The 21,449-nt window shown below is 37.7% G+C and overlaps 1 protein-coding gene across 20 annotated transcripts in view; it reads left to right on the top strand.

Moving 5' to 3' along the window:
- LOC139961004 (gamma-adducin-like) overlaps positions 1–21,449 on the top strand; it is a 214,734-nt gene that overhangs the window by 171,450 nt on the left and 21,835 nt on the right. For 7 of the 20 annotated variants that reach the window (XM_071959774.1, XM_071959782.1, XM_071959785.1 and 4 more), the window contains exons 1-10: positions 1,822–2,966; positions 3,323–3,502; positions 4,395–4,546; positions 4,846–4,990; positions 10,338–10,418; positions 11,550–12,327; positions 16,413–16,577; positions 17,388–17,702; positions 18,877–18,986; positions 19,829–19,921. The exons of 6 other annotated variants lie outside the window; for them this stretch is intronic. In XM_071959774.1, the coding sequence (XP_071815875.1) occupies positions 12,187–12,327; positions 16,413–16,577; positions 17,388–17,696 (615 nt within the window). In that variant the 5' untranslated portion in view covers positions 1,822–2,966; positions 3,323–3,502; positions 4,395–4,546; ... (1 more) ...; positions 10,338–10,418; positions 11,550–12,186 and the 3' untranslated portion in view covers positions 17,697–17,702; positions 18,877–18,986; positions 19,829–19,921. Of the gene's footprint in view, positions 1–222; positions 1,269–1,451; positions 1,533–1,821; positions 2,967–3,322; positions 3,503–4,394; positions 4,547–4,845; positions 4,991–7,281; positions 9,164–10,337; positions 10,419–11,549; positions 12,328–16,412; positions 16,578–17,387; positions 17,703–18,876; positions 18,987–19,828; positions 19,922–21,449 lie in introns of those variants that run through there. 7 more of the 20 variants (XM_071959778.1, XM_071959776.1, XM_071959777.1 and 4 more) reach the window with 7 other exon arrangements.

Genomic DNA, 21,449 nt, shown 5'->3' with positions numbered 1-21,449 from the left:
TTTATGTGCAATTCACTATTTTTTAATTAAATACCTTGGTATTTGTATTAGGCAGAGGGATTATTATAAATAGCACACCATCCGTCCGGTTCTCCTTCAATACTTCTCTCCAGAAAGGACACAATTTTGGGTCAATGGTTCAAGAACGGGATTGATAAAGTATACCGTTTGTATTAGAAACCATTACTTCATCTAGCTAAGGATGTGAAGAATTATTGGTCTCCAGTAGTTCTTGATTCAGTGGTCCATATTCAATTCATGTGGAGTTTTCAGGAACTATTACCAGTTATGCAACGAGTCAGGGCTAGAGTCACTAAATTTCAGAGTAATAAAGTAACTCAAACACAAGTTCATGGACAGTCTTCCCATAGATCTAGATTATGCAGTCCAAGATTCAACTCAAACGTAGGTTTCATAAAAGTGATATCTTGATTAAGTATCTTGATAGTCACTGACTTTTTCATGTTTGCTAATAGTGGTTGTACCAGATGTCATTGTCTTAAACTCCACAAGTCACAAAGTAGCATTAATATTCGGCATACCTTTTTTTCTAATAGGGTTGTGAATGAGTGGAATGGCTCGCCTGAGAAAGTTGTACTTGCAAGTACTGTAGTGTGAATGGGTTTAAGAATGCTTTGGACAAGCACTTTAAGCATTGTAATCGGGTCTGATCGTTTGTGTCATCAGTTTTCTTCCCTCTCCTATAGGGTCTTTGATGGGGACTTGAGTGTCCCTCCTGATCCTTTTTCTTTACTAAACTAATCTAAACTAATAAGGTCAAGCATAAAGTATGTGTGCTTAGGCCTACGCAATTGCAGAAGCCAATCTCCTTAACCTTTTTGAACTAGCACTTTTAAGGTTAACTTAACCTTTTAGAAGGTAAGCTTAACTTTTTCTTTGCAAATGTAACACGAACACTGTTGAGCAAGAGTCGTGCCAGCAATGCCACTGCATGAGGGAAATTCACAGTGACAGAGTAAATAATTGCTTTCGCACCCACGGATGAACACATGTTAGGTATATTACTATCACTAATCTGGGGAAATTGCATTTAAGAATATAAATATGTTTATCAGCTAGTCAACAGTTATTTAAGGTATCATTTAATTCTTTTCATTTACTCCATTAGTGATCTTCCCTTTTCCAACAGCTTTACTGGAAAGACTCTTGCTCAGCCGCATTACACAAACACCTTACGAACAGAATACTGCAGATAGCTGATCGTTAACTATGTTAGGAATCCACATGCAGTTCTGGTTATGAAAATAGTAAGAGACAAGATCTGTTTTTCAATCTATGTTTATGGTGAACTACGATTAAGAATAATGAATTGTAATTTTAATAAATGAGCCGTTCAGTACTGATAACCAGGATTTTAGTTATCTATTTTTTCTTTCTTTACAGTACAGAAATGCAGGGTTGCACTACACCATTTCCAACAGAGGAAGTATGGTTCAATAAACTTTTGGAACATTGACACCTCATTCACTTACATGAGGAAACCTTTTCTCATAGATGTTGAATAAACAGTTGTAAGAAGATTAACATGTAGAATTGGTTCTGAAACTAAATCAGTATTTATGAACTCCTCACATCTATGATCTCACCATAAAAGATCAGAAACAAGTTTTTGAGTTTGAAGAGTTAGCAACTTAAAATTAGGAAAAAGTTTCATATTCAAGAAGAAATCAAATTTCAACTTTATGATAAAGAATGGGATGATTGCATGGGTAGGTGTGAAAAACCTCTCAGCTACCTCAAAGGGGAAAAGTGAAAGTAATGCCCATCACCTCAGAGCTTATACCATCACAGACACTCACTAAGTAGTACATGTAGCTTATTTGATAGTGAAGTTGTTCATCTGGTGAGTAGCCTTCTCTGTGCAGTGTACCTAGTAGAGCAAAAGTGACAGTCAGAAGTTTAAAAGCATATATTACTACTCAATGTGGTGTAAGAATCAGCTGAACTGAGCCCCAAGCTGCATTCAGAATAAGCTTAGGCCTATATACATTTAGAAATATGTAACTGGAAAGCTCACACCTTTGCAATTTCAGACTGGATGGCATGGGCTGATGACATAAATGAAAAGTTGGCAAAACATATGTTAGCCCCAGCAAGTTACACAAAGGGATGCAGAATGTGGACAGGTGCCTACACCATCAGTAAGCCAGGGGCACCAGCATATGGCATTATTTTCACAATGCTAACAGCAGAGTCCACATTCTGACATATATGCTCTTCAAAGTATTGTGCAAAGTAAAGAAATCTTAAGGACCAAACCATTTGACATCTCCTACATATGCCACAACAGCCTACATGTGGAGAGAGATGTCACATCTCTCAACAGTATCTTGCAGTGCAACACAGCAGAAAGCCTTGAAAGTTTGATGGCACTTGCCAAGTTTATGGTCATCAGCTTGATTGCCTACTTCCCTGAATGAGTGATACTGTTTTAACTCATAACAGTGAGTGTGGATAGACTCAGTTTACAAATTACTGGCATCACTGATAAATATTGTCATCTTTATCATCAGTGTAGTTTTTCATCCTAGAGTAACTGGTCATGAATCAGTTGATCTTTCTTATAGATACTGGACTGGTTTATGTTTATAGTTCTACCATGTAGCTTGTACTTTCTCTCTCTGAGTTGTGCTCTCCTCCTTCTGTATGCTCTAGCTGCCTCTCTTACGTAATTCATCACATTGCTGTTTTCTTTGCATCTATTTCAGAGTCTGGATACATGGACTATTTGAGCTCACCTTTAATACTGCACCTTCCATCTTCCTGGCTATGGACTCTCCAGGCACATTATATGTTATGTGTATGGAACTGTAGTCCCTGTACTGACCATTGCATGAAAATGTGGTACTATGTTTTGGATTGGTCACAGTGAAAGCCTAATTGACGGTATCTACATTTGAGTGGAATTAAGTCTCAAAACGAGTGGACCATAATGTTTGCTGCAGGTGGGTGTCTCAGGTATTTTGTTTAGCTTCCTGCTGTCAGTGTGCGATATTAGCAGAGAACCCTTTGTAGCATTTGGCATACATGGAAATGTGTACTTCCTGGCCTCTTGCATACAAATGAATGCTTTGGGCAATGTGAATGATTTCCACTGTAGTACTTTGCAAGGCAGTCTAAACATGTTGATAAAGTGCTTTTGATATTTAAGATATAAGGATCTTTATTGACCATAAAAATTGACATTCATAAATACATCGAAACACATAAAAATCTGATTCTTAAAACGAAATATTAAGACTACTAAGTCCATGTTCTGACACATATATTTGGCCTATTTCCTACATAATTCATTGGCAAGATTGAGAATAGCCCTTTGCAAGAAAGAACGCCTGTATCTCTCGGTTCAGCATCTCATGACAATTAGTCTGCCCGTTTGATTGCTGTAATCTACCCGATGCCCCAGAGGATGTTGGGATGACATGATTGACTTCATATTACTCTGTGATACTCTGACAAGCAACTCATCTACTGAACTGAGGTAATGTGACTGACAAACTTTCCTTGCTTTAGAAACTAGTCTATTTAACTTGGTCATGTCTCTAGCAGTAGTATTTTCACCCCACGCTGCTAAACAGAATGTAATGGTGGTCTTGATTGCCGATTTTAATATAGAATAGAGAAATGAGAGTTGGTCTAGTCTGAATAAATTAAGCTTCTGTAATAGGAACATACGCTGATTAGTTTTTGCTAGAGTACGTTTTACATGTTCATCCCACTCCAATTTATCAGTGATGGTTTCTCCCAGGTATTTATAAGATTGTCAAGTGCTTCTTAGTCACAGTTTTTGCAGGAACATAGCAGAGGAGAATACTGCTTTAATATAGTCAGTGCTCTGCGGAGTGACTTGAGTAGGTGAACTTGATCTAACAGGTTAAGTTCACTTTCAGAATGAGTAGTTACAGCCATTGTACTACTGAACCCTTTACATGCCTTGCCATCAGCATCAGTTGTGAGACACTTGACCGTTAGTGGATTCTTAGCTGTAAGTAATTTGGATTCACAAATCTTTCCACCATTTTGTTCATGATCTCCGAAATAGGGCATCTTTGCTGAACAGCTCTCATTGCCTGGACATTGTACCTTGTGATCCCTTCTTCTTTTCATTTCACCCATTAAGCACAACTTGTTACTGTGATGGTAATCAATAACAAATGTATCCATGGTGACATTCGCAACTATTACATCTCTGCATTGGCTTGTTGGAGCAAATGGAGTCTTACTTCTTGCATTATACTCATAGGGTTGTGATATGATTATATTCTGCCTGAATTGGAAAGTCTTTGGAGAGGCCACGCAGTTGCAGTGTCTTCTTAATTATACCCCTCTTTTGTGCCATATTATTTTTCATTAATTTCTTTCATTACCTGTAGGTACAAACTGGTTGTAGTGTACTGACAGCAGGACTGGGAAGGGACATGCTGTTGAGCAATCTACGAGCTGCACTTAAACTGCCCACTACTCAGAGGCAGCGGGGGTACCCGTTCCTGGGAAAGGCAGCCATATACCTGGAGCTCATCCTGTAGTAAGTAATGTTGATATGCACATGCTATTGTGTCTGGGCTGGGTAAAATATAATTCCTTATGCTAGGTTGCCAAGGTCAGCTCTGTGCATCGTTGTCTTTGTAGAGAATTTCAGAGTGTTTGGTAGACCAAACCAACTGTGAATAGGAAATAAGGGCTTTCAAACAGCATGTGCTTGTATTTGATTAGATGTGTGTGTGCTTGAAGCTATGGGGTTGGAATGGGATTTATTGTGATTGGTGATTACCTAGTATGTGAACATAGAGCATTCGATATTATTTATAATTCCTTTTGAAACAGGAGTACTGGAGCATGAAGTTGATGGACAAATTAAGGAATGAGAGGAACACATGCAAGCAGAAAAGAGGAGAAGAAACATTGGGGGCACCTGTTCCACTGAAATTAACCAAGTAGATGACCCAGCTAGCAAACATAGGCATAAAATGTAAGTTCAGGTATAACTTTTGAGAATGAAGCTCACCTTGAGGAGAATAGACATTAAATAATTAACATACTAGGCTAAAATTGCATTATGCAGTCCTATTCACAAATTTGATTTGATTTGATTTATTTGTTTTATCACGTGAATATATACAATGTGATAGGAAGTCCTCTAAAAAATCTTCAGATGGCTTAACAAAGTAGAGGACTCCCTGTTAAGAAAAGGAAAAAGTGAACTAAATATATAAGAAAAAATGAACATGTTCAATTAATAAGACACAATAATTTTTGAATAAAGTTTCTTCTGAATGATTTTGCAGAAGGTTTATTTGTAATATTGCCTGATAGAGAATTCCAAGTTTTGATTGTACGTGCCCTCAGTGATAACATCCCCATTGTAGAATTATACCTGTTATAATGTGCATTGCCTGAAGATCTGGTATTGTAATGATGAATATCACTGTTACATATTAAGTAGTCATTAAAAGCATTTGGTAACAGTCCATTCCAGGCCTTATAAGCAAATGTAGCAAGGTTAACTCTAATAATGTCATCAGCTTTTAACAACTTAGAACGCTTAAAAAGAGGATTTGTGTGGTCCCTCTGGTTTGGCATGTGTTATATGGCGGACTGCTTTCTTCTGTGTAATACAAATGGGATTCAGATTGGTATATCTAGTACCAGACCATATGTTACAACAATACGTAATATGTGGCTGGACTAATGTCTGATAGAGAATCTTTAATATGTGTGTGGCAGATAATGCTTAAGCTTAGCTAAAACACTGGTGTTTTTTGCAACTTTTTTACAGACAGTTGTAATGTCGTCACACCATTTAAGTTCATGATCTATATATACGCCTAAAAATCTAGTACTTTTGACTTGTTGTAGTCTTTTACCACCCATAGTAATATCAGCATTCCATGTAAAATTTTTATAAGTATTAAAAACTATATAGTTTGTTTTATCAATATTCAATGATAATTTGTTGCCAGCGAACCAGTCGCTGAACTTGTCTAATTCAGTTGATACTTAAATATGAAATAAAGTTCTCGATTGTGATACGAAGAAAATATTTGTGTCGTCAGCAAACAAAACAACTTTAACTTTATCAGAAACATTGGTAATGTCATTAACATATAGGATAAAAAGCAATGGACCAAATATAGAGCCTTGTGGCACACCACATTGAATTCTCTCCGGTTGGGAATGAGCATTTTTGTAGGATGTATATTGGTAGCGGTTTGCTAAGTAACTGTCGATCCATTTTAGGGGGGTGCCTCTTATGCCGTAACAGTGTAATTTATTAAGCAGAATTGTGTGGTCTATTGTGTCAAAGGCCTTTGAGAGGTCCAGGAAAACCCTGACACAGGTACTATTCTTGTCAAGATTACTATACAAATTGTCAATGGCATCAGCTAGTGCTAGCTCAGTGGAGTGTTCAGGACGGAATCCATACTGTTTCTGGCATAAAATGTTATATTTTGAAATAAAGTTAAAAATACGATTATACAGAAGCCTTTCAACTATTTTGGAAAAACATGATAATAGTGATATAGGTTGATAATTTTCAAAGTTTTCTGAATCCCCTTTCTTAAAGACAGGGATGACCTTGGCAATTTTTAGCATATCAGGGAAAATACCGGTACTGAACGACAAATTGCAAATATGGGTTAATGGTTTGGTAATAAATAAGATAACTTGTCTTACAATGCCAGGCTTAAAATCATCGTATCCAGCTGCTTTATCAGGTTTCATGCAAGAGGTTGCTGTTTTTAACAACTCCTCCTCACTGACAGGATGAGAAAACATGGAATGAGTGTTAACATCAATGTTAACAGATTCCTGTGATTTACGTTTGTGGTTGATTTTACTTGCCAGTGATGGCCCCAGATTGACGAAAAAGTCATTAAATTTTATTAGCAATATCATGGTCGGTGTTAATCTCTTTGTCACCATCCTTGAAAGAAGAGGGATACGATGATTGTTTACGACCTTTATGGAGTAGTTGGTTAATGGTATCCCATGTGCCTTTTGGGTTACTCCTCGCATTATAAAATTTATTGTTGAAATATAATTTTCTAGAAAATTTGATAACATGATTGAGCTTATTACGATATTGAGAATAAATAGTTTTATTTACACCAGACGGGTTCTTAATATGTCTTTTAAATAGCTTATCATTTCTTTTGATAGAAACTAGAATACCTGCAGTAATCCACAGGTGTCTCTTTCGACATTTCTTAGATTTGGTGACACATTGCTCAGGAAAGCATTGATTATATATGGCATTGAAATTGTTATAAAACATAGAATAGGCAATGTGTGCATCAGTTTGGGATGAAACATTTTCCCAAGAAGCATCTCGGATTGTTGAGAAGAAATTCTGTACATTTGTCTTGCAGTAGTTCCTTACATACATAGGGCCCCTTTGTCTACTTTTGTGTATGGCAGTTTGGAGAAATATTGGATAATGGTCACTGAGATCGCTTACAAAGATACCAGTTATTAGTTTGCAGTCATCATTGGTTATAACATGATCTAAAAGAGTTGCAGAAGTGCAACCCACACAGGTAGGTTTGGTAATAGTAGGAAAAAATCCACTGGCATATAGTAAGTTTAAAAAGTCAGCAGATTTAATATTGTCAGCAAGATCAATATTATAATCACCCATAATGTACGCACTATGTCGTTCATTGGAGAGTTGGGTTAAAATTTTGTTTACGTGTGTCAGAAAAATATGCAGTGAACTTTTTGGAGGCCTATAAATTACGCCTATGGTATAATTTTTCATTGCTGATGTTATGTCAACCTCTATGAACATTGACAGAATCATTGAAAATGCTTATATCGTTTCTGAGTTTGAAATTTAGATCTTTGTTGAAAAATGAACAAACACCACCACCTCTCCTTTCGGGACGATGCCTTTCAACAAGCGTATAGTTATTGATATGGATTAAGGGGGATATATCTGCAGTAAGCCAGGTTTCGGTAAATCCAATGACAGAGAAATCCTTCAATAGAGACGTAAATGTAGTTATGTCGTCTAAGTTTTTGTTAAGGCTTCGACTATTATGGTGGAATAAAGACAATATGTGTTCGCGAGACATCTTGTTGTATGAATCAATATCGTAGTAATTGCATGCGATAGCTTCCTCCCCTGTTTCAAGGTATTTTGCAGCTTGCATCGCTATAAATAAATAAATGTACCGTATAACATGAACGCCATCATCTTTGCATAGGTTCGGCCGAAGAATCCTTTGTTCTGACATTTCTCGCTCTGCTGAGATTAGGAATAAATGTTTTCTTCTTTAGTCTGATAGTTTGAAAGCCGTCTTTGTCTAGGGATATTTGCCTTTTGTGGGGTTGGATGTTTCCCCTTTGTGTGCTCGCCCCCTCCATCCGCTGAGATCCAGTCTCCGGTTGTGTTCTCCGTTGTTCTACTACTTTTTGTGTTGGCAATGTCGTCTTTTGTTCAGTTCGCTGTTGTTGGTGGGTTTTCTTTAACTCCTGGTTAGGATTACTCGGGTGTCTGGATTTCGCGTTATTGTTCTTCTTTGCTGTTGAATCCGTGTTTTGTTCGGATTTCTGTGCCCTGACCTCGTTAGCTTCTTGAATAGCGTGATCGTCCTGTTCAACCGACCCAGTGACTTATCCCTCAGACTGATATTGTGTTTCGTTTTCATGTGTATCTAGGGTCGAGCCAGTGTCTGTGTTGTCATGGCGATACTCTTCAAACGTTCTTGGCATTTAAAGCATCTGACCTTTGGGCAATTAGCTTCCCGGTGCCCTTGGACATCGCAAACTTAACATTTGTAGTTAGGACAGTTTCTCCTGATGTGATCGCTTTCCAAACACAAATTGCATACTTTAGTTTGACCATTGTGCGTTAAGTTCATATTAATCCCGTTAATTCTAATTGCGTAAGGCAAGCTCTTGTGTTCTTCAGGTAGTTTTAACTGTACATATCGTATTCCGTTCCCGATATTTGGGAATCTGGGGAAGGTCTTTCCTTTCCATTTGCCTCTTATTTTACACCCATACTCACAAAGTTTTCCTGTTAGATCTTCGCCCTGTATGAATGAAGGTACTCCGAAAACACTAACAGTTAGGAACGTTCTGTTGACACCAGTAGAAACTGATTCCCATTCACGAGGAGTCCACTGTCCAAAATACAGTAAGATCAGCTTGTTCCTTTGCTTTTAATGTGATAATCCAGCATCCTAAAGATTTCACACAACTTGCAATTCCATCTCTACCAACATCATTCATGATAGCATACAAAATCTCAGTATCTTTATATGAACTGTCGGCAACTCTGATGCTACACTCCTTTAATTTCTCCACTGTCGCAGAATCCATACTAACAATCTTGTAGGCTAACGAACGTCGCAGGACGTCGTTGCCGAGATCTCCAGCAGAAAAAGTATTCCAAAATTGGAACAAAATAAAATTTTCTGCTAAATGTTGTCTCAATTAGTGTCTCAAATAATACAATTTGCAAGATGTAGTGAAAACCACACTCTATTTAACCTCGGAGATCATTAGAGAGTAGAATATATAAGAGCTCCTCAAGGAACAGTGTCAACAGGTTGACGGTTGGTTATCCAATAACGGTTGGTTATCCAATTTTTTGACTTCATGAAGTCAGACCAACTTAAAATTGATCTCAAGGATTGGGCTTTTTGATAGGTCTATTTATATGTAGAGATATGCACTAGTTAATTGCAATTTCAGCCCTCCAAACTAGTGTAGGGATATGCACTAGTTAATTGCAATTTCAGCACTCCAAACTAGTTATAGGGATATGCAATAGTTTATTTGCAATTTCAGCGCTCCAAAATAGTGTAGGGATATGCACTAGTTAATTGCAATTTCAGCCCTCCAAACTATTGTAGGGATATGCACTAGTTAATTGCAATTTCAGCACTCCAAACTAGTTATAGGGATATGCAATAGTTTATTTGCAATTTCAGCGCTCCAAACTAGTGTAGGGATATGCACTAGTTTATTTGCAATTTCAGCCCTCCAAACTAGTGTAGGGATATGCATTAATTTATTTGCAATGTGACCCTTCAAACTGGTGTAGGGATATGCACTAGTTTATTTGCAATTTCAGCCTTCAAAACTCCAGGAAGTTGCGGGTAAGGAACCTGAAAAAGTTTGTGGTCAGGACCATTGACAATGTAGTTTATACACGAAACCTAAGATTTATGTATATATCCCCAAAAATTTGTTATTTTTAATTAACTTTCCCTGCGTCAGTTTATCATCAAAAGCTCTATGAGGTAATAACATGTTTCATTTGTAACTTTTCTAAGATTTTGACTGATATGATGCTTTTTTTGTAGTTTGACGTGAAGTTAGGTGTTGCAGAAAATGTACGTTTGCAGTGTATGCTGAGGGCAGCTATGGAGACCAGGTACAATCAGGTAAGTTTGTTCCTCACTTTTTAAAGATCTTAGGTCCAAGCATGTATTATATTATGTGATATGCCTGCTACTACTGTACTAGATCCAATAATTATTTCAGTATGTGACAGAAGACGTTACAAGTATTCATATTTGCTTGCATTTCATTTTTATGTTGTAGGTGATTTCTGTTGGTAGACAGCATAAGGCTAGATAGGTTGTACATATTCTGCAGTATTTGCCAGTACGCCCTCAGTTTTATCACAAGTTTTTGTAGTATAAGATGGCCGTGTCCATGTGTATGATAAAGGTAACTGTTGTGTTCATATTGTTGTTGGCGTTGGTACATAATAGTATTCCATGGCATTGGGATTAGTTGGTCATATGCACACTTAGAGTTGTAATAAATAAGCTGTATTGATTCCCTTTATCTATCATCTATTGACAAAGCAAATATTTTTTTAGATAGTTATGGATTTTGGACAAATTTAAGATTTTATATCTTATTTTTTTTTATCATATGTCGGTTATAGCCATGATTTTTAGAATAGAAGGTTAATTTTTGACATGAGAAGCATTGTGGGTTGCATGGCATAAGCATTTAAAAGAGCCTTCTACTCCTTAATATTAAAGAAGCCATTCACTCTTTAATATTTTCTGAGCATTAAAGGAGTGTTCCAACATTTAAAAGCTAGTTTATGATTTTATCAAGCATTGTTTATTACACATTTGTTTTCCTTTTCCTCCTATTTTTTGATGTAGAGCTTGCTAGTGGGGAACAAAATACCAGCGCTTAAAGAGAAAAACTGAGTTCTGCCTTCCCTTGCCATACTATATCTCCCCCCCCCCCCCTTTGGATGTCGCAACCAGACTCCTCTAACCACCCAATCCTTTACATATAAACAATGTCCAATCAATTGCCAGGTAGTGTTTATAGAGTTATAGAACAACAGTGTTTGTTTCAATTATCTAGGAGACTTCTCTGCATATGCTGGTCTTCTCTACTGCTTTCAAATGCTAGCTAATGGCTAACTTGATCAATTGTCTTTCTTGATATAGTTTTGCCTTCTTTTGTGTAATCTAAATAATTAAGTCACTCACTGTTTTATTTAAAGGCAAAAATGAACTAAGGGATTTTTTTTGGATCAACAGATAACTTCTGGAGATGAGTGGAATAACCCCAATGTTGGATGCTTCTCGGCCAAAAGATGTTTTTCTCATCAACTTCAAAGCAGTTGCTACATATTGATAGATAGTGTTCAAAGTTAAAAGTCTGCGAAAGCAATAGTAATAATAAATCCAGACCAGGTACTAAATGCATTTAACATGTGCACACTTCGGCAGCCGCTGCTGTGAGTATCCACCTTTATAATTACTTTCATGATTCTTAGAGCAGGTTCCTTTTTTCTTTACTTGGATTTTGATCATTTTCTTTAACATCTTTAGCTTGACTTGTCACATTTCGATTTGTTTTGATTAATACCCAGTTGGCTTTATAAATTTGCTGACCACAAAAAAAAAAAAACTACCTTAAAAGCAATGATGTCATAGATTATGGAGGATTTTTAAATGTTCTTTGAATATTCAATATGTTTGCCTAGCATTACCCTTCCTGCAAGTTGTTGACCAAAGCAAATCTTTAAAAGCAAAGATGTCATAGAATATGGAGGATTTTGAATTTTTTGCTTTGAATCTTGACAGGTCTCAACTATGAAGTGTGGCCTTTTGTCGATGAGTCAAGAAGCCTTGATTTGTGGTGAGATCTCTACACTATGACTTCACGGGGATCATGGTCGAGGAGGAACAGGAGGATCAAATCATCAAAAACAAGATCCTATTCTTGCATAACCATGGTATCGTCTGCTGTGGTGGGTCCATAGAGGAGGCGTACTTCCTATCCCTCAACTGTGTAGCAGCATGCGAGATACAGGTAAAGAATTAGCTGGACTTGGTCCAACGTGGTCGGATTGCTTGTAAAACTTAGCAGTGTGAGGCCAAATGTTCTCTGGTTATATTACAGTTTGTTCATTCTCCTCCATTTCAGAATATTTTCGAGACCTGTGAAATTTACAGAGTTTTCCTTTTTTAAGCTGTTTTCTAAAGAGCCGGGAATGGGGTAAGGGGGTTGAGGGATGAAAATGGACAAGATTAGTCAACTCCAAACACAAAGTAAATGGTATGGATTGAGTTAATCTTTGTTATGACCCTCTCCTCTGAGAAAAGTTATCTGAAATTTTCAAACTGTTTCCAAACAATATAATCAATTTGGAATTGTTATTGTCTTGGGAATGATTGTATCTCCTAGCCTACACGGAACTTGATTTTGCCATTAGCGTAGTCTACTTCTGTATCAATATGTAGTCATTACACTCTTCTAACTCTCTCCACCTCTGAAGATTCTGCTTCTGTACAAACTTTTGTTTGCTTTTCTCCGAGTCAAACTAGGCTCTGAGTAACAGCAGAAAGTCACCTGCAATAGCAAAGCCTGCTCCATGAAACGAAAAGAACAGCGGTTGAAGAAGTATGTTTGACTGGAATAATTGCTAGTCTTGATGCGACTTGCCGACTCCAAATCGGATTTATGGATTTAGATTAAGGCATAGTAGGGAGATGTTTGCTTTCTAACATGTATGGGCACTAATAATGTTGACATTCATCGATAAAATTCCCATAATATTCCTTTTGATGTCTGACCCCAAGGGCAAGGTTACCCACCTGGGAGATGTGTTTCATTATTGACCTTGGAATCCAGGGTCTTTTGGCTACTGTAAATCCTTAGAAAAGCTACCAGTTGAAACTGTGGGAAAAATCTTACTTAGAGATCTTTTATGAAAGTCATAATTGAGTTTTCTATTTGTTTGTCTTGAAGGTTCAGCAACACACTTTACTAGTGGGTTGGGATTACAAGTGGTGGGGGAAGTGGGGGGTGTTGATGGGCAGGAATGGGAGTACTTGGTCCTCTCTTCTCCCTGCAGCATCAAGAGCTGGTTGTCTGGGTTTTGTCAACCTACAATTTTATCAATCGGTGTGTGTGTGGTTTTTTTTGTCGAGTCTGGGTAACAAATAATGGTCGTTACAAAGCGGATTATCTGCTTTCTAATAAAGCCACCCTTACCTTACACAAATATATTCGATAAGTATTCAAAAAGTATTCAAAGATTTCCTCAGTATTCAGAAAATTTACCATATAACACACAGTACAAAATAAGTATTCCAATACTAATATGAATAACTATAAGCCTTCCTCAGAGCCAAAATATGTAAATGAGTGAAGTATTCGAATACCTGTTAGGTATTCAAATAGGTATTCAAATAGGTATTCGAATAGGTATTCGAGTAGATTTGGAATAGCTATTTGAATACTTAGCTCATTTACATATAAGTATTCGCTCATTTAAATAATTTGGCTCTGACAAATACTTATAGTTACTCGAATACTTATTCGCTAGTATTCGAATACTTGTATGCTAATTAGTTATTTTATGAAGGCTTAACAGGTTTCTGAATACTTACTCAAATACTTATTGAATACTTGTATGCTAATCAGTTCCAAGTAAGGAGAGTTAGGAATTTGGCCAGCTTGTTGTCCTAGTTATTGATTAAAACTCTCCAAACAAATAATGAGAATAACCAGAATTCTGAAGTCTCCTTTTTTATGCAACAACTATAAAATTACAAAACAAAACAAAAATAAAATACAGCTTCTTCAATTTCATGTATCTTGTAGCATTCATGCACTTGTATGCAAACCGTTTGTTCATCTCTTGTGGCTGTGGCTCTGTCCACTGGTTTCTGCCACACATACTGTGAATGTACTCTGAACATAAAACAAATAGAAATAATTAATAATGATAGGGCACAAATATACATTGGCACAATAACCACCCACCAGAAACGGAAAATATAATATATAATATTCAGTGCATAATGGACGTCGCAACGCGAGGGAGAGATGGGTGGCTTTAGACCCCACTTTTTTTGCAAGCAAGCATGTTTACACATGTCTTACAACATGTCACAAAGTTTATATATAACCTTACTAGCCCTTCCCCCCTGTAATAATTATTAAAATGATAAAAAATTTGGCCATTGCATATAACCACATATGAAAAACAGAAATGTAATCACATTAAACCCTGCATGCCCAACACTCAAATGTTTTGCATTTTTATAACGCTATTTCAATGGTAAGTAAAATCTCTGTAGTACGGTAAGAGAAACGTCAGACTTGAACGTGAAGTTTGACTAGGTAAAACTAGGAAACTAATCCAAGTACTGAATGTCCAAATAATGACCAAACATAGGTATTGCCCCATGCACCCATAAGAATAAGCTTAACTGTAGTAACCTTATAAGTTTAGGCCTAAACAAGAAATATTCTACACATGTAGCCTTGTCTTATTTTAATTTGATTATTAATTTTATTAACTGCAAATATGCTGTTTATCGTTGCACAAGACAGGATAAAATTAGAAGTTGATCTTGGTTATTGTGCCACTGTCAGAAAGTTTCATATGATTACACATAGAAATGAAACAGAAAAAAGGTCAACATACCACTTATTTTGATGATTTTTCTAGAATACGGCCGCTTTCCTCTCCACTTTATCAAGCAGACTGCATTTTCAGTTGCATTTTCTTTGTCCATCACCGACTCTGTACTAACTTGTTGATCTTTCATCCAATAAATAACACATTTTTTAGGCTTGGTCTTCTTCGATGGGTCAACAATATTTTCCATATTCTTGGATAACTGCAGCAAGTTCTGAACATCCATTATTGGATATTTAGGCCTAGGCCTATCGCTGTGGGATAAAATTTATTTTCTTCCAAGTTTCAGTCTAATGTTAATAAAGTTCAGTCGGGCTGCAAGGACTGGAATAAATTTAGTCCGACTCAAAAACTGAAACATTTATTTCTGCGAACTCAAATTCAATCTGCTAATAAAAGTTGAATAAAATTCAAGAGGAATAAATATCTGTTCAAAAGGGAGTATTAAGCACAGAATACTAAAACAGTAAGTCTATGAATATGATCGATGAGATTTTGGAAAGGCTTCAGTTTTCAATCCTCCGCGGTATATTCAAATACTGCCGTGCCTGTGCACTTCACCTTGGCCAGAAAGCGTATTATAAATACTAATGTGATGACACTAACATCATGAAAGGAAAGCTGGGATGCTCCTGAGGGTCTTTGTAAGTTTGATGAGCTCAGCTTGTGCCCGCAGGCGTCCACAGGATTCTGTATCAAATCGTTTGGAGAAGAGGCTTATAAACACAAACATCCGTTTTCCTGATAGTGTTACAATGCTTCTATTGTACCTCATACATATTGTACATAATGCTTTTGCCTGTTTGCTATCAAGGTGCTTTGCAGAATCCAGGCATTGGTTATATCCACCATAGAGAAGTTGACATCTTTTTGTTCATTAAAGAGCAAATAATCAAATAGCCAAGTTTGGTCCAGTTTTGTTGACAGACAAAAAAATTTTGTTGGATAGGAACAAATGAAGTATTATTGCCCAGACAGACAGTTGGCTCAAATATTTGCCTGTTGAAGGAGAAGTGCATTTCTCTGCTTGTTCTGTAATGGCAGTATTTAGCTCTTTTGTCCCTTGACAGAGAGATGGAAGACAAAATGCTTCAATTGAGAAGGATTCAAAGGTTTCATCAAAAGGACGAAATTTCAAACCAGATTTAAGCTAAAAACGACTCTTTAGTGGGTCTTGTATTTTTGAAGCATAAATGCCAAACGGATGGTTTCTTCGGCAAATCATGTACGATTTTGTCGTCCTCTTATATGAAATTGTTGAGTTTCATTCTTCGGATGGCATATACAAGATGACAAATATAAGAATCTCCTTAGTAGTGTTAGGACCAGCAGAGCAAAGTCGGCAACGAGAAACGACAAAGGAGGAATAAGAGAGATTAAAAGAGTCGCTCGTAAGACTTGTGTTCAATAATGTAGCAACAAACTGCATTCAAACGCTTTACCGTATGCTAATTATTCGTGACAGATACATGCCGTAGGCCTGGATAATGTCATCCACCTACCGGATGAAGTCAGAGACGAGGTCGGCGAAGCGACTGCCAAGGACGCAGGTGGGGTCAGTAAGACAGGACACAAACTGAAGGTCGGTAAACTGGAGTTTGAAGCCATGATGAGACATTTGGACAATATGGTAAGATTTCAAAATGCAAAAATTCCAACTCACTTGGCCTGCAACGTCTGTGCAGCAGACCAACTAGCCTTATTTGCATTTAAAGATCTGGGCAAACATAGCTAGCATTTACTATGCTAATTGCCAACCGATGGCGTCGCTAGTTAACGTATGAGGTTTTTGATCATATGTGTACCAAGCTAATACGCTTTATTAAGTGAGATAATTCAGTGAGAAGTGAGTTGTAGGAAGTCAGTGTGGATAAGCAGGTAGCTTCGTTCAGTCAAAGTAAACAGCTGTGACGTATCAGGATGGTTGGATACACCATTCGATTTGATTTGTGTCTTACTTGAAACTCTAATTGTTACAGCTTGATACTTTCTTAGATTCACTATATATATATATATATATATATAAATATATAGTATTGGCAAGCTCTTGACTTAATAATCAGAATGGTTTCATACGCTATTGAACATAATCGATACTTTATCGGTTTGGGGAACTTCATGAAGCTCCCCCATGTGATCTGTTGCACACCCCACCCATTTTGAAAATATTTTCAAGATCACCTGCATCCAAAATTGTGCAATATTTCATGGAAATGGCATAGAAACGGAATGTTCCAATTAGTTTGTCCTGAATGCACCAAAGACAGCGAATGTGTGAGATTTTCAAAGAGATACTTGTGGAAGACTTGATATGTAATCATTTCATAAGTAAAACAGCAAAGATGGAGGAATGTTGTGCTGCTGATGTTAGATGTAAGAGTGACTTAGATCTGCAACCAGCACAAAAATTTGATCACAGGAACTTTTTAATTTGTTACAGGGTTACATAACAGGCAACGTGTACGGCCAGCCGTTTGTGAGACACGAACTGAAGCCCAAGAGCGACGTCGCCTACCCAGCCGCCTCCACCAACTTCATCTACATCTACGACAACAAATTTGAGAAGAGCAGATACGAGTCACCGATCAAGATGTTGAACAGGAGGCAGGCAGAGGAGAAGACGAAATGGCTGAACACGCCAAACACATACTCCAAGGTGAAGGTAGCCCAAGAGTACGCCAACTGGGGAGAGGAAGGGGAAGACGAGGGCTACAAGACAAAGATACACCTGAGTAGTAGTGACATGTAATTGGTGGTAGGCACATCATCTGTTTGACAGAATCACCCGACACAATCCTTAATTTTGGGCAATTTGGGGACTTTGACAATTCAAGACATCAAAGAGGCACTTGCCAAGGTGATGAAAATGTTTTGATTTTAGCACTTTCCAGAAACAAAAAAATATAAATCTAAAATGTCCTACAGATGGAATTATCAGAAGTTAGTCATCCTTTGTTTGTTTGCTATTTATTTAGCAAATGTTTGATCTTTTCAGAGGGAGAACAAGGATAGAAGGGTTGTTGGGGGGAGGGGGAAGCGGGATTGTCACCATTCTGGACAATGTTAGTCATCCTTTGATTGGCTGAATAAATATCTATCTATAAATATCTATCTAATGTGATCCGGGGCGGTGATTTGTTTCAAATATTGATGGGGTACATTTGCTTGGGTGCAGGTGCGTAGCAACTTTCATCCCCCAAATTGTTCTCGCGCTTTGTGATATTTTGTATATTACTAACTAAGCGGAGCGCCACCATCGGTTGGCAAGCAGCGTACAAGAAAATTTCTGGTTTTGATAGCCCCCAGATCACCGAAAATGGCACTTCTCAGGCTTGAAAATGACCAACCAGATGTACACTTTTGCCTGAGAACCAAGTTTTTTCCGAATAGTTTTTTTTTCCATCCATTACCTATTTTAAGATTGACACCAGTCACACATCATGTTGGACCTCATTGCATCTCCTGTGGATCATTGCTTTTGTAGGTAATACTACGTAACGGCCCAAAATACCCGTCAGCCCCACTTTTCAAGGTTTTAAAGCCCATTATTTGTTCAGAATTTGAATAAAAAATTCACTTCAAACATGCCCATAATGTTGCACAAAATATCATCTATGGACAACCAATATATAGAAAAAAAACCTTCAACCCCTAACAGACCTGTCAAAATTGCACGAGTAGAGGGAAGTATGATGAAGAATGTTGGTCAGGGAAGTTTCGAAAATTCAGACACAGTTAATGATATTAAAACCTCTTATAACAGCTACTATAAAACTTCCATATCATAAAAAAAAAATACAAAAAAAAAATTGAGGGGGGGAGCGGTCTCCCCCTTCGCCCCCTGGCTACGCTCCTGCGGTTAGAAATCTTGTAGGAAACAGGCCAAATGGAAACCCAGTAACTCTTCTCTCTGGTTACATTTTTCACAGTGGGTAGGTGACAAGGACCCCAAGAGTGGTGATGCAGGCGCTATCACCGATCCACAACAGTTTGCAAGACAGGGACAAGGTCATAAGGAGTACAAGAAGAAGGTTAAACTGTACGTTGATGACGTTATACACTGTTATTTCTAATTGATTGTTTTATTTTTGTTATTTGTCACCACTTTCTCCTTCCTCTCACTTCTTTCCCATTTTTTCGCCTTTCCCCTAATTCGGTCTTCCGAGGAGTGAATGATGTATCTGGTATGTTATAGAAAAAGTGGTAAAAAAAAAAGATAATGTAAAAGTGTATCAGTGGGTGTTGCCCTGGATTCGTTGAAGCGGACTCCGCACGTAGGTAGGGTTCTCCCCTTGGAGGGAGCGGACTCCCCATTTAGGGAGCCATTTCCACATGTAGGGAGGGTTCACCCAAGAAAGTTTTTTAAGATGTGGTATTTACTACTTTTGTATTTTTATGGTAGGTTGAAGCGGGTGGGTGTATATTTCCTCACGCCCCCGACCCCCTTCCCACCCAGGATCATTTTACACACAGCAGACCCTTAGCCAGCCTCAAAAATTTGCTGTGAGAACTTTAAACATTCTTAAATCTCTCCTCCTTAGTATCACTCTTCAATGTCCTCTTAGTGTTATGTTATGTGTCTTCTTAGTGCTATGTTATGTGTTCTGTCATTCTGACATCTTTGATAGATGTCCCAAAGAGTGTCTGCCGGTGAAGTTTCCATAACCATATTACCCAGAAATGAAAATTTGATGAGGTCACACCTGCATCCAACAGAACGAGGCATTTAGCACTCATGCCACATGCTCCTTGCAGCTGGTGCCAGGACCGCGGTGGCAAAAGGCATGAATTTTTAATGCCTCATCCTTAATGGCAGAGAGACTATGAATAGAAGTGTTATAATGTTATCAACGAGGATGTTGTCTACTCTTTGAATTTCAGATTAGGCAAGAGCGTTTTGGGGATAAGACACACCCTGGACCCATCTCTGAAGTTCTGGCAGGTATAACTTATGGAGATGCTTGCAGAACACAGGTGCGTTGGAATTTTCCTTGTCTCTGGCCCCCCTACCTTCCATTCTCCCCACCCCCCACCCCCTCTGCATTTATCTATTAAGTCCACATTCTTAAAGGATATCTCTTGTTTTAGATTATGAAGAGCAGAGCCACCCACCTATTTCTGTTTATAGATTGTTTATGATTTGCATACTAGTATAAAGTATACCGACTAAGTTCAGTAGTATGTCAGCTGATAAGGCTTTTTGTTTCATGGACAAGACCGTAATAAGTTGGTGTAGGGTTATATAGCAGTTGTACGGGTATGCTACTGTAGACAAGGACAGAATAAAGTGCCCTCGCTACCTGTTGTGTTCTAACGCGTCTCATACCAGCACAACAGTGTCCTGTTTCATTGAAGCTTTTACACTGGTTCGAGAGTAAACCACTTGTATCAGCCCGATGACCCTCTAATAATATTGTAAACATTGATCAAGATCTAATAATATGGTAAAGTTTGATCAAGGTACCAGTTTACTTAAGAATAGAAAGTCTTTTTTTTTCTGTCTGTAGTTAGGTAATAGCTTGGCTGGCCTATCCCCCAATCCCAACACTTATTTTTATGTTATTTGATTAAGCATTATCTTGACCGCACCTACCAATGGGCTGCCAAAGACTTAAGTATCCTTGCTTAGAAAAATTGTAAAAATCTTCATCATTAATCCAAAACAAGCACTAAGTAATAGAAAGAGAGAAAATAAAAGGAAGGGGGGGGGGCAATTTTGTTTTATCAATGTGCCTGGTGTGACAGTCGTTAGGATACGATTCATGTGTACTTATTAAAGTGTGGTGAAAATGACGGATGGTCTCGACATCCCTGCCGTTAGGTTCTATGTAAGTAATATCAGTGAATGTACCACAAGAAAGTACATGAGCTACAGGGAAAAGTTGAGATATTAGCCCTCATCCCACCACCCCTGCACTCCACCCAGTAAAATGTGTGGGTAAATTGACACTGAAGCTAGTAATTGGACATGCCACTGGAGTTGCACTTCATGTTAAAATCAATAGGTTGAACAAACTTCCATTGATAAGATCGAATTAATTGATCAATCTCAACTTACTGAAGCCAGCTTACTCAGAAACAAATATCTTTCAGTTATGGCTTGTTTTGATATTCTTCATTAATGATTACACAAAGTGATTGGTTTTAAGTGTAGAAATCATGTCACCTTTTATGTGAGTCATAAATCAATGCTTTGCTTTACTTTTGTTGGTGAACTCGGTTTGATCAGTGCTGTTCTACCCAACCTCTACCCCCACCTATCCCCACCCCCCAAATTGCAGTTGTTTTCGGATCGGTTTGACTAGACTCACATGTTTGAAAGACTTGCCTGCAGCTTTTGTTTACTTTTCAATTGAGTGTTTTGTTTTGAATTTATTTTTGAAGTGATATTGTTTTCGTAAGCTTCACTTTCACCCTTTTTTGCATGAAAAAATGTTTTTATGGTAATGTGTGTATCTTTGCTGAACATCAGAAAGAAAAAAAATACAAGAAGATAATTTCA

This window comes from Apostichopus japonicus, chromosome 20, assembly GCF_037975245.1.
Source record: "Apostichopus japonicus isolate 1M-3 chromosome 20, ASM3797524v1, whole genome shotgun sequence".
NCBI classification, from domain to species: Eukaryota; Metazoa; Echinodermata; class Holothuroidea; order Aspidochirotida; family Stichopodidae; genus Apostichopus; species Apostichopus japonicus.
The sequence above is the reverse complement of the archived record's forward strand: the minus strand, read 5'-3'. Positions and strand labels throughout refer to the sequence as shown.